Genomic DNA, 13,396 nt, shown 5'->3' on the forward strand with positions numbered 1-13,396 from the left:
ATTTGCAGGAAGTGTTTTATGTGATAATGCGGCGGCCTGAATAGTCAATGCCCACCTACATTGATGCGTTGACAGAGGATCATAAATCGCTCAGTGCTAGTAAAAAATGCTGATGTGATAAACCCCTACGCCCCTTTTCATCCCTGAACAGCTGATAAAGTCAGCTCATTCCAGCTGACAGGTAAATAAAGGCCATTCAAAAGGAGAACCGGGAAGGGCTTTGTTTTCAAGCCTTCCAGCGTCATATCCTTTCTACATTAAGTACCAGGAAGTCCATCTTTATCTTCCCCACAGGCGGTCAAGATATACGCTTCTGCTTTTCCAGTGCCATGACATGCTCGCATTGCTCCCCAGTGGAGCTTGGCAGGAGTTGGTTGATATAATATGCAAAAAACGTCCCACATCGTCTTAAACAACTTGGATTTCGCACATCCAGCCTTTATGACTGGTGCTTTTTATGTTTCAGATAGCTGCTGGAATGCCGAGAACTATAACAGCACCCCCAGGACCGCACATTTGCAGTTCTGCATCGTAGGTGGTTGTATCTCATTTCGCTGTGAGGGGTCAGAGTCTTTGCAGACCAAGAAATCCAGTGCTGAAATTCCCTGTGGCCCTACCACGATCCTATCATCTTCCAGACTTTTGCTTCCTTCCTCTCTGTATAATGCTACTTCTTTACTCTGATCTGGCCTATATGAGAAGTCGAGCTCTCATTGGCAGAATAAAGCTACGCTGACATGCTCCAATACCCCCAGCCATGCACCACTACGTCTCCACTTGAAAGTGCATTGGATATACACAAGATTTAAGAATCTGTTTCAAAGACCAAAGAGTGTTAAAGCTGGTATGGAGATTCAGCATTCAGACGCTTAATAGGGAATAACTATGCATTATGGAGAAAATGCAGCTTTGAAATGCTTGAATGATGAATATGGTAGAAGTGTCCCAGAATGTCTAATGGATGTCCTTTTCTATTCCACAGCTCCACCCAACAACATCTCAGTCGTGGCAGAGAACACGCCGGCACCTTTCAGCCGCTACCAGGCCCAGAATCTTACTCTGGTCTGCACTGCCAAAGGAGGCAAACCAGCTCCATCGGTGAGTCTAAGGCAATTTTATGCAAAAACACATCCTGTTTATGCTGTAAATAGGCATCATTTAGAGTGGAGAGATGTCCCTAAGTGTTATTTTTTGTTTTGTTTTCGGACATCGATTTTGTGCCCACTATATGCAATAGCTCACAGCAGGGATGTGTCAAATACAGAGGAGTCATCTATTTTTATTTTATATATAATTTTATTTATTTATTTTTTCCTGACTTGATTTCCAGACTTGATTTCCTGATCAGTACATCACATTGACATTTTTAGCAAAACAGAACAAGATGATTTGTCCATAACCTAAATAAAGAGAACTGTCATAATTTGATCACTTATGCCTTTCCAAATCTGTATGACTTTATTTTTTTCTATGAAAAAATAAAAAATAAATCATGAATAAATAAATGATATACATATTTTTGTTCATAAATGAGCCATGCACCACTACGTCTCCACTTGAAAGTGCATTTGATATAAACAAGTTTTTTTTTTTTTGTATTGCCCAAAAAATATACTTTTTTCCAATATATTATCTTTTTTGTTTCACAGAAGAAAGGTTTGACATAAGTGACAATTTCTTTAATATTAGTTACCCAAGACTTTTTAATGATATATAATTCAATTTATATATGTGTGTGTGTGTGTGTGTGTGCTCTTGTTTTTGTGACATATCAAGACACAACTCTGTATAATGACATGGGTATGACACAGGTATTACAAGGAGAGGGTGACTTATGAGGACATAACCCATGTCCCCATTTTTCAAAATGGTTATAAATCATACAGAATGAGTTTTTGAGAAAGTAAAAATGCACAAAGTTTCCTGTGAGGGTTAGGGTTAGGTGTAGGGCTGCTCTTTGCGCAGCGATTGTGTATAGGGTACAGAGTACAAAGGCCCTATAACTGTTTAAAGTGAATCTTTTCATTGAATTCAGTGGGCTTCTGCGGCCCACACACCTCAGCCTCATGAACACCATCCACACAAGCTCCACTTGAGTTCAGCCAGCGGTTTGTGAAAAATCCCACCAGCCCATTAATCATGCTCTGTGGGCGCACCATAATGTATTCCGGATCTATCTTGCCCCAATCTCCAGCAATTAAGAGCCCAGCGTGATAGGCATGTGGTGTGAAAAAGATTTCAACCACCCCACCTGAAGAGTCACATTGCTGAGCACAAGGCTGACCAGTTCTGGCCTCCATTAGCACAAAACCCATGAGAGCAAGTCCCAAGGAGCGCTCACCCAGCAGCTCTGCCCCTCATTACCAGCCAATCCACTGCCATTCATTCACACAAGACAGTCTCCGCTTCATCAGCGTAGGCTGCACGCTCCGAGTCCTCATCAAACTCCCAGGTACATCCGCTAATGCAGACAAGCCACGGGAGCCAAGAAACAGTGGTTAAATTGGAGCTGAAAAGATCTTAGTCAAAGGTTCCTGGATGTCTAGGAGGCTGATGAGGCTCTTGCGATAATATTTCAGATCTGTGCTGTTAGTAGAATGTGGCTTGTTTTGTGTCATCTTCAATAGCGAGTAAGCCGGTTCCTTTAGTAGTATGTAGACTTACTTATTCAGAGATATAAAGGTCTCTCACACATTTTCCACATTTCAAATAGCCTGTTAATATATTTATAAATGTTTTTCTAAACCTTTTTGCCTTACAACATGTTCCTGTACAACATGTTCCTGGATCAACATCCTTGGTGATCCTGGAACAACATTCCAATCAACCAATCAGAATTGAGATATAACTTTTCAGGAAATATCTGTTTTAGGCTTACAAACAGGGTTAGGTGCAGCCTTCTTAATCATTTCCCATTGATTTTAGGAATAAATTATGGGTAGGGTTAAGTTTAGGCGTAGGTATTGGGCCAAGTCTATATTTTTGGACAATATTGTTGATCCAGGATCATCAGAAGATGTTGATCCAGGAACATAATAAAAATGTTGTTGGAATATAGTGATTTTTTGATTTGTCAAGTTAATCAGTGTAAATGCTTTTAAAAGAATTCGAAAGCTAAAAGTAGTCACTAAAAAAGTTTTAAAACCAATCCAAATAATATATCTAAATACCAAATCTAATATTTATCTTGTATTGCAGGATGTTTATTTACTCATTTGCCTCTTGCTTCACTAACCCCACAAATAAGATACTGCTGTGCTCCAGGGCCGCAGCATTGGATTAATCTTCTGCAACTTCAAATGCCTTTTTCCATTACTGTTTTTTACGAGTCTTCTCATTTTGGATTTTTTGGTTTCTGTGGGGGGGGGGGGGTGCAGTTTTTTTTTTTTTTTTAAGTAAAGATTACTGAAAGTGTCACCTTTGTGTTCCACTGAAAAAAATAGCAGCAGTCAGTAGGAGTAACAATGAGTTGAGAATGAAAAAAAAAAAATCACGTTCACTCACTCGTTCATAAATATAACTACTTTCTATAGGCTACTGATACTTTTAATTTACACCATACCATCAAAGTAGTCTTTGTGCATTTTGTTTGGGAGTCTCTTTACATGGCTGATAGACCTCAAGGGATGTTTCTTGTCTTTAAATACCATGAAGAGCAGCATTGTAAAAAAACAGCAGTCCATCAGCTGTCGGGCCAGGCTGGTGTGTCCTCTGCACAATCTGCTGCTGATTGAAAGAGGACTAGATAATAATCCCCTATATTATCTGTCATTAAGTCTGTTCATCTCTCTCTCCCGCATTGTAACAGCACAAGTAAGGCCATCATTCCTTTGACACTTCATTGATTAAATATGACAATTTTAGGAAGCAGAAAAAGAGGCCAAAGGAACAGCCACTATTGTCAAGTCTCTAAATGAGCTTTCCACTCAAAATAGTGCACTTGGCAATGAGCTGCATGCAGGTGCTTTCATTAACGTCCATTCACGGGCAATCCGCTCCACTGGCGGCGTGAAGCATTGTGCTCTAGCGAGCACACAGAATTACATCGCTGCTTGTTTGCTGCGCTCATTTAAATACACAGAGGTGCAGGCACATACATGTTTTTTTTTGTGCACATACATTGTGAAAAGCCTGTTGCATTCAAGACCTGAAACTGAAGGGTTTTTGTTCTTTACTTTGTAACGTTTGGCTTAAGAAATATCAAAATACTTCAAGGGCACTGAACTACATGCTATTTTGGCTTATTTCAGCACTTACTGTATTATTGTGCAATATATCGTGCTTGGATACACTCTACATTGGCTGCTGTGTAATTACTCTCCTTACTAAGGCGTGAGACACAAGTGCTGCATTAATGCAGAACTATTTCGGGCTGCGTAGGAGTAAGATGTGTGACAGCCCAGAATCTCCATAAAAAGGACTTTAAAGACTTTAGAAACTCTGCTTTTCCCCAGACAACAACCAATCAAAGGGCAGCCCATCAACAGTGCATCATATAGGCCTAATATCTAATTTGTATTGACTGAAATGAGCATTGTGACTATGGCTCTAGTTACAAGGCAATTATTGAAGACACATTAGAGAGAAATTATTATAAGGACAATTGATTATCCCCTGTGAAAATAAACAATGACTTTTCCTGCTCATTGTGTGATAAGACATTACCAGCAATGCTCTTTTGAACTGATTAATGGCACTTACTAAAATGTACTGTAGTTAACATCCCAATTGGACATTGCGGGGTGTGTTTGAACAGTTTTAAACAAAACTCTTGTGCATGTAGACTCACATATATGATCATATATGTTCAGACTGTGTTCAAGTAAAAATTCAGGTACGCCATCCACAAAACACAAAAACTGAATTCTGTTAAAACAGGGCTAAATTCCACGAGCTGTATTACAATATAGATAATTGAAGAGACCGTGTTTGCTAAGAACAGTGATTGGAATGAGTTGAGCATGTTGTGTGACCGTTACCTTGGTGATTAGCATGGCTATGAATAGGAGTTCTGTGCACTGTTTGCAGAGGCAGACTACCTCTCTCTCTTTCAGACCTAACCCAGATTGCGGCAGAGGATTTATAGCTCCTCATGCTGGTGACATGTAGGGACTGCAGGAGATTTGGCATGTCAACCAAAGATATGGGACTCTCACATAACATTGAACAAGCCAAGATAGAATTAATAAAAATGTATATAGTTTAGCTATAAATTTTGTTTACTTTTGTATGATAGAATTAACATAGATAAACATTAAGCTAATCAGTAATATTTTGCCATGTATGTGTGTGTGGGTATAGAAAACCCCTTTAAAATAATCACATTTTGTCTTAATATATATATATATATATATATATATATATATATATATAGAGAGAGAGAGAGAGAGAGAGAGAGAGAGAGAGAGAGAGAGTACTCGGTGAAATCAATTTATATAACGCTAGCCCTAGACCAATATGGGAGTACTAAGAAAACAAATGATATTGATGATGTCAGAATTACTTCATAAAGAAATGGGGCTAAACCGGGGCTATTAAAATTTCTGACTAGCCTATCCCTAGCCCCGGTACAGTAACGGGCTGTGCATCATTATGAATTCTTATCATTTACACATGTTTTTAAGCCTTGCCCATTTAAACATTCAAAAGAGTATTCAAACACAATACGCAGAAAAACTGGTGCACATGCAAAAGACGTGTCTCACAGACAGCAACACTGAACCGAGCTCTCCTTCACCTGAATGAACAAATACAATTTGCAGTTTAAACAAGCAAACAGAAAAGAAGTGAAAGAGCCCACTTCAGCTACCAGTATCCTCGAAAAAAAAAACCCATAGATTATGTCTAAAGTGAAAGTAAACAGTGGAGAAAGAAATCGGATGTCTATCATAAATGCATTGTCTCTTAAAGTGACCATGCATTAATTTTCTATCTGCTGTCTGTGTCCTTAAAGGGTTAGTTCACCCAGATAGCAAAATTATGTAATTAATAACTTACCCTCATGTTGTTCCAAACCCGTAAAACCTCCATAGTCCATGTGACATCAGTAGTCCATGTGACATCAGAGGGTCAGTTAGAATTTTTTAAAGCATCGAAAATACATTTTGGTCCAAAAATAGCAAAAACGACGACTTTATTCAGCATTGTCTTCTCTTCCGTGTCTGTTGTGAGAGAGAGCTCAAAACAAAGCAGTCTGGATATCAGGTTCGCGATTGAATCATTCAGTTCACCAAATCAAACTGAATCATTTTAAATGGTTTGCATCTCCAATACGCATTAATCCACAAATGACTTAAGCTGTTAACTTTTTTTAATGTGGCTGACACTCCCTCTGAGTTAAAACAAACCAATATCCCAGAGTAATTCGTGTACTCAAACAGTACACTGACTGAACTGCTGTGAAGAGAGAACTGAAGATGAACACAGAGCCGAGCCAGATAATGAACAATAGACTGACTCGTTCACGAGTGAAGAACCGGTTGCATCGATTTTCGGATCACCAGTAGTTCTTTCGGACAGTTCGATATAATAAACCGATTGAAGAAAACTGTTCACCGGTTCTTTTGCACTCGACGTAATGGCGTCATTTGCGATGATTGCAAGCCTTCGGTTTACCTGGGCTCATAACATTAGCACAGAATCAGTTCAGAATCAATCACCAAAAGAATCAGTGCGGTTCAGACGCTCTGTGTCTCAGTCTGCTTCACACTGAATCACACATGTGCAGTATCATCAGCTCCTTGGTTCTCGAATCTGACGCATCTGACAGAAACGGTTCTTGACTCGTGAACGGCAGAGAAGACAATGCTGAATAAAGTCGTCGTTTTTGCTATTTTTGGACCAAAATGTATTTTCGATGCTTCAAAAAAATTCTAACCGACCCTCTGATGTCACATGGACTACTTAATGATGTTTTTCTTACCTTTCTGGACATGGACAGTAGACCGTACACACAGCTTCAATGAAGGGACTGAGTGCTCTCGGACTAAATCTAAAATATCTTAAACTGGGTTCCAAAGATAAACGGAGGTCTTACGGGTTTGAAACAACATGAGGGTAAGTTATTAATTACATAATTTTGCTATCTGGGTGAACTAACCCTTTAATGTTAGTCCAAATGAAAGAACGTAAACCACTCACTCCTCTTTAACGAATTACTTTATAGTTTTAACAAGATTTAATCCACAGTCAAACCAAAAATCATTCAGACACTTTGACCTGACCATATTTTGCTTAAGTATTTTTTCTTCAATTGCCATTGCAACCTTTTTAAAGACTGAACAAAATTTAGCTTTGCCTGGTAATTGATCAACAAAGTATTGATAGTTGTGTTAATATTGTCATAGTAACAGTTGTCTGAATTTTTGGTTGATTTGTAATCCATTACATACCTTTCTATCAAAGTTATCTTATATTATCAAGATGAATTTGTTCGGACACAGTTTAACTGTGAATTCTTGTCATATTTTATCACCATTTTCTGGACTATAGCAAATAAACTGTGATAATGTGAGAAATGTATAAGGTGTCTGAATACATTTTGGTTTGACTGTATATTCAATTTTTACAGTAAAGACTATGCAGTGATATTTTACATTTGATTATTCGGGTTCTGTACCTGGACACCAACAAACCTGAAAAAACGTAAACATTGTGTAATCAACACAAATAAATAAATAGAAGGAACATATAAATTCAACAATTTCAAACAGGGCCTACTGGTATAACCTGCACCGTGGCCCCACAAACTCCAGCTATGGCCCTGGTACAGCCAGGGTTTATGCAACTGTGATATAGTGTGTTTACATGGCAAGCAGGTATGTGATAAACTGTGGCATTGATGCTGCAGTACGCATGCTCTGAAGACTCCCTTGTGTGAATTTGTTTAACTAAGTAAAACTGAGGCCTGATGAACCTCCATACATTTCAATTGAACTAGCCTCTATTCAGCCATAGCTTGAGTTATTGCATTGTATTTTCCAAATGGCTCCATAGTCAAAGTATTGTTTTGTTATCTCATACAATCACTAATATTAGACATTAGCTACTCTCTAGAGCCTTAGCTAATAGCTTAGGGTTCTGCTATGCATCTGTCTGCTCTTTCCTGTGTCTGCAGGCACAAATGGTCAGATAATGCAAGTAAAAGCCACAGTGTAGTATAGGCTGTTAACCCCTCTCAGCAGCCAAGATAAAGTGTGTACTTTAGAGCACATTAGCCACAAAAACAGTCGTCGCATGGAGGGAAATAGCGCTGTCCCTTACAAGCCTATCTCTCACTTCCCCTGCCTCTGAATTCTTGTGACATTGAAAACAAGACTTCCCAAGGACTTGAGCTTAATTCACCCATGTTATATTATGTTTATTTACCCAACAGAGTGAGGGGACATAAATGGTGAGATCAAATCAAAGCCAGACAAAGCCACACACACAGAACGAAAGGACAAAAAAGGGATACAGTGCAAGGATAGGTCTTCTGTAATGCAATGAAACTTTGATCTTGGGCAAACGGAATTTAAATTGTCCAAAGGTCCCTGAACGGGCAAGCAGATATATATATATAGCATGCAGTGCTTTATGCCAAACCCCTCTTATTCCTTCTTCTTGTGGAAAAGGAGGGATTGAGAGTAAAAGGGGTACAAGCAGAGCACTGTGAAAACATTAATGCTACAGGCATTAGGCCTACTGAATTTAATACACATATCTGGAGGTTGTGTTTTGAAGTGGGAACTTAATTCCCTGTCAAGTGATTTGCAGGCCGGGAATCTTAATACCTAAATGCACTGTAGTGGAGAGAAGCTGTTACAGAAACGCACTAGTGGAACACAAACACAAAGCAGAAACTGTGTCGCGTATATTTTCCATTCACTGGTCCTCTGGGCTGAATAATTCCTTGCATTGTCCCAGATACTTTTGTTTAGGTAATTTCACAATTTACTTTGATTGCAGCAAATACTGACTATTGCGTCCTCTCTTGTTGTTTTTTTGATTGTTTTTTTAAGAAAAGAAATTCTCATACCTTTTTATACCAAAATGATCCTGGTTTTCTTGCTTTAGATGTGTAATCTGGAAAAATGCTTTCAGAATCAGCCTGCATATCCAGTTAAAAATCAAGCGATGACATAACTGGCTATTGTACTGTTGTACACAAAGTGCATTAACAGTCTTTGTTTACAATTCTTAGACATCTGAAGAATATATTTAAACATCACAAGTCACAAGTGTCTGAAGTAATTAAAATGTATTACGAATGGAATTTAATAAATATTTGTTTTTAATTAAATGTATTTTCACCAGCCAACGACAAAAAAGTATAGCTGGAGCCAATTATAATGATTATTATTAGTAGTAGTAAAAATAGTATTTGCATTATTGTTGTTATTACATTATTTCATAAATGTTACATATTTTATTCTAATTTATTTTAAGACCAGCATATTTTCGGAGACAGTTAGTTGCTTGCTAATTTGCTTCTTTCTTTGTTATAAAATGCACTGTCTATATACGGTTGTAACTTATATATTTATTTATGTATTTATTTGTTGATTCATTTACATATTTTTAATATTATTTATTTGCATTATTTTATATATTTTTATTCTTATACCATAATGATCTGGTTGGAGTCTGTAGCCATCCCACATTCATTCATTCATTCATTCATTCATTAATGCATTCATTCAGATATTTTTTAGAGGCCAGTTGGAGGAAGTCCATTTTTAGTCCAACTGACATGTTTTCAGTCAAAAAGTTTGTGACATAAAAAAAAAAAAAATATATATATATATATATATATACAGTATATATATATATATATATATATATATATATATATATATATATATATATATATATATATGTATATACATATATATATATATATATATATGTATATATATATATATATATATATATATATATATCATTTTTTTTTTTTTATTATTATTATTTTATGTCACGTAAACTTTTTGACTGAAAACATGTCAGTTGCACATTATAGGTAAATTATTGTATTATTCTGATTGAAGTGCACAATCATTAACTTTTCGTCTCTCTTGCCAGGTATATTTCAAACGGGATGGAGAGTTGATAGAGGTGATCTCCTATGTTTCACCCACCGTTGGTTACGAGGGCGGTGGCTCGGCTGGCGTGCGTGGAGCCAGACCTCTGATCAGCAGAGATCTGGATGACACTAAGCTGAGGAAGTCTCTATCTCTGCTGGGTCCGGAGGGCAGGCCCGGACGCCTCTACACAGAGAGCCCTGGGAGGAGCTACATGGCCAAAAAGCCCGGTCAAGAGCCCAGCCCGGCCACAGAGACCATCCCAGAGACAGTAGTCAGCCGAGAGTTCCCACGGTGGGTTCAGAGCACAGAACCCCTGTATTTCTTCAGCAACATGCAAATCCCCCAGAGCGATGGGTCTGTGCTGGTCCAGGCCAAGCTCACCTGGACTCTGAATCCACAGCTGGATAATGACGCCCTGTTTAGCTGCGAGGTCTCCCACCCGGCTCTCTCCATGCCTATGCAGACTGAAGTCACACTGGGTATGTATTGCTTTTGTTGGCTGTAACATTTGATGCAGATCAATAGGTCAGTGTAAAAGCTTTGTTTTTGACCTTCAACTTAATTATTCACCTCCGCTCGTCTGATCACAGGTGAGTCCTTTTACATCCCAAGCTGACAGATGCAGTGAGACCAACACTGGTTTCTATTTGTTGCTTAATTGTGTTACAGGCAAGCAGATTGTAGTTACTAATGCAGAATGCAAAATCTCCCCATGATTGACAGGCCAATTCATTGAGCTGTCTGCACAGTAGATTTAGCTAACTTAACCACGTCACTGAAAGAGTCAACCTGAATTAAAGAAATCAAGCATAAAGGGGAATTTTGCAGTGTTCTCAAAGACAGCATTGTTGCTGGATCTCACTATTGCAATTCACAGAAAATTGTAAAAAAGTCTACCTTCTGCTCATTATGATGCTAAATCAATGATATGCCAAATGTTTTGTTGTGTTTCGTATTTGTGTCAGTAAAATAGGCTTGTTGCGTTCACTTGTTTATAAGTAATGAAAGTCATGGCGCAACAATGCCAAATAATGGGATCCTGGCATACCTTTGTATTTTCATGGATGAGAGGCTTTTTTTTTTTTTTTGCCTTTTTTGCTTTTAAAGCTACAACAAAGATGGCCTGACGATCCCATTATCACTTCAAAGGCAGCACTCACTTGTAGTCTCTGCTATCAGACCTCAGAAAGAGGCAAGTGATGAGACGCAAGACAAGATAAACAGAGACATTTCTCTCACTTAGTGCAGGAGCAGTGCAGAAAAAGATGAAGAAAGGACAAAAAACAGCGATAAGACCAAGAAAGTGTGGATGATCTAGAAGTTGATGCGGTTTCCATTCAATATTTCTCTCTCGTTCTCATTCTCACTCACTCATTCTCCAGCATGATCTCCCTCTGTGCATTTCATGGCTGCTCAGACAGAAATCACAATCCTATCGCAAGAGTATCTGCTTGTTTTGCAAACGTTTAGCATGAGAGAGAGAGATGTGATTTCATTTTTTCACTGAAGCATAGTTCCCTGGTGTTTATAAAAGAATCATTGCAACCAATGGAAAGAAAGACAGCAGAGTAAACTTTCATCATATATAGCCACGATATACCAAAATGAATCATGGGATGCAGTGCATGAGGAATTGGTTTGTGCTAAATGACATAGACAGATCCCTTAGTGAATAAAATAGAGTACTGTGCGATGACAGAACTATGTCAGCCGGGAGAGAATTTTATACTGCAGTATGTGTATTCATACATCTCTCAGTTAGCAGGACTGCTTAATGTTATTTACCCATAATAATGATTCATAGAGAAATATATATTGAGGGAAGTATACCAAAGCCAGTCAAGATGATGAAGAACATGTTTTTAAAGGGGCATAATGCATAGTGGTGTTACATTTTTTAGTTTCCAATCAACATCATAACATTTTAACAATATTCTTTTACAATTTCAGAATTGTTTGTTTTACAAAATCAGTTTTACCATTTGTGAATCTTTTTTGTACTCTAACTCCTAGTGTTATGTTTTTTGTTTTTGTGTTTTTTTTTTTTTTTGATGCATCCATTGAATTACATATAATAAAATAAGAAAATAATTTTTAGTTTTTACTTTTAAAGTAAATTCACTGCATTTGTAGTAGGCCTTACAGTTTACATTTTTCGTAAAATGTTCTGTGTAAATTTAACAAATGATGATGTCAACATCAAATCAGTTATATATGTGTGCGTGTGTGTGTCTTGAGAGCAGGAATGTTTGCATCTGAAGCTGCTCTAGGAAAGCAAGGTTTTGTATCATTGATTGCACTGTAGTGAGAGAAGTAAGTTTGCTGGAGTGCAGGCCTAGAGAAGTCTTGCTAACTCTTGTATATTTTAACAAGGCCTTCAATCCATTAATTTAACAGCATCTCTGTTACTTAAGAAATTAAGACAGCAAGCACTATTTCGGCTTCTCTTTGTTCTTTCTCACAGAATACAAAACAAAAATGTGCAGTTGTTGTTTTTAATTGAATCGCACTAAAATTTAAAAACATTAACAAACCTAGCTTGAGCTTGGCACAGCCCCAAGTGATAACAGTTAGCTCCTATGTGAAGAAATGCTTGCATATGCATGAAAATTGGTGTATTTGTTTCCTTTGTTCTTTGCTTAGCATGTGCAAGACAGCCATTTTTGAAGTCAGAATTAAATCCTATAAAAAATTGTTACAATGTTTATGTGTGTGTGTGTGTGTGTGTGTGTGTGTGTGTGTGTGTGCGTGTGTGTGTGTGTGTACATGTGTGTGTGTGTGTGTGTGTGTGTGTGTGTGTGTGTAATTCATTCATGTGATGACAAAGCTGATTTTTTCAGCAGCCATAACTTTAGGAGATAAGACTGGAATATATTATTGTATGTATGCAGTTGCTCTAGTAGGTTTCATTCCAGTTGCTATCATGACACCACCAGTACAGGTGATCCACTAGGTCAGAAAATTAATCACTAGGTGATCCACTAGGTCAGAAAATTAATCACTAGCCATAGGAGCATTTACAAGTCATAAATCTTTAACATGAGACAGAAACATCTTGACAGTGACTCACATTTGTATTACATTCACTGAATATTCATGAGGTGAGACTCTAAATGGATGCGGTTGGTCCGTGGAGGCGGTGTTCTCTGAATGCTGTCCTCACCTCAGAGCATCACGGCTGGGCTTGTTGCCCTGACTTGGCTGTCTATTAGTCATATCCAAATATGCAGTGATTCAGTCAGTGCCTCTCCATAATTAAAGCTGAGCCAGGCTCAACAGTGAGGATTTGCATGGGTGAAGGTGCTACTGATTCAGCAAAACACAGAAGGGGAATG

General features: G+C 38.0%; 1 protein-coding gene across 2 annotated transcripts in view; it reads left to right on the forward strand.

Annotated features, from left to right (window-relative positions):
- The window catches only part of LOC128022239 (immunoglobulin superfamily member 21), a 194,442-nt gene that overhangs the window by 166,124 nt on the left and 14,922 nt on the right, over nt 1-13,396 (forward strand). For both annotated transcript variants that reach the window (XM_052609590.1, XM_052609591.1), the window contains exons 5-6: nt 983-1,098; nt 10,060-10,540. In XM_052609590.1, coding sequence (XP_052465550.1) covers nt 983-1,098; nt 10,060-10,540 — 597 coding nt within the window. The remainder of the gene's footprint in view (nt 1-982; nt 1,099-10,059; nt 10,541-13,396) is intronic.

Source organism: Carassius gibelio, chromosome A11 (assembly GCF_023724105.1).
Source record: "Carassius gibelio isolate Cgi1373 ecotype wild population from Czech Republic chromosome A11, carGib1.2-hapl.c, whole genome shotgun sequence".
In the NCBI taxonomy this organism is placed as follows: Eukaryota; Metazoa; Chordata; class Actinopteri; order Cypriniformes; family Cyprinidae; genus Carassius; species Carassius gibelio.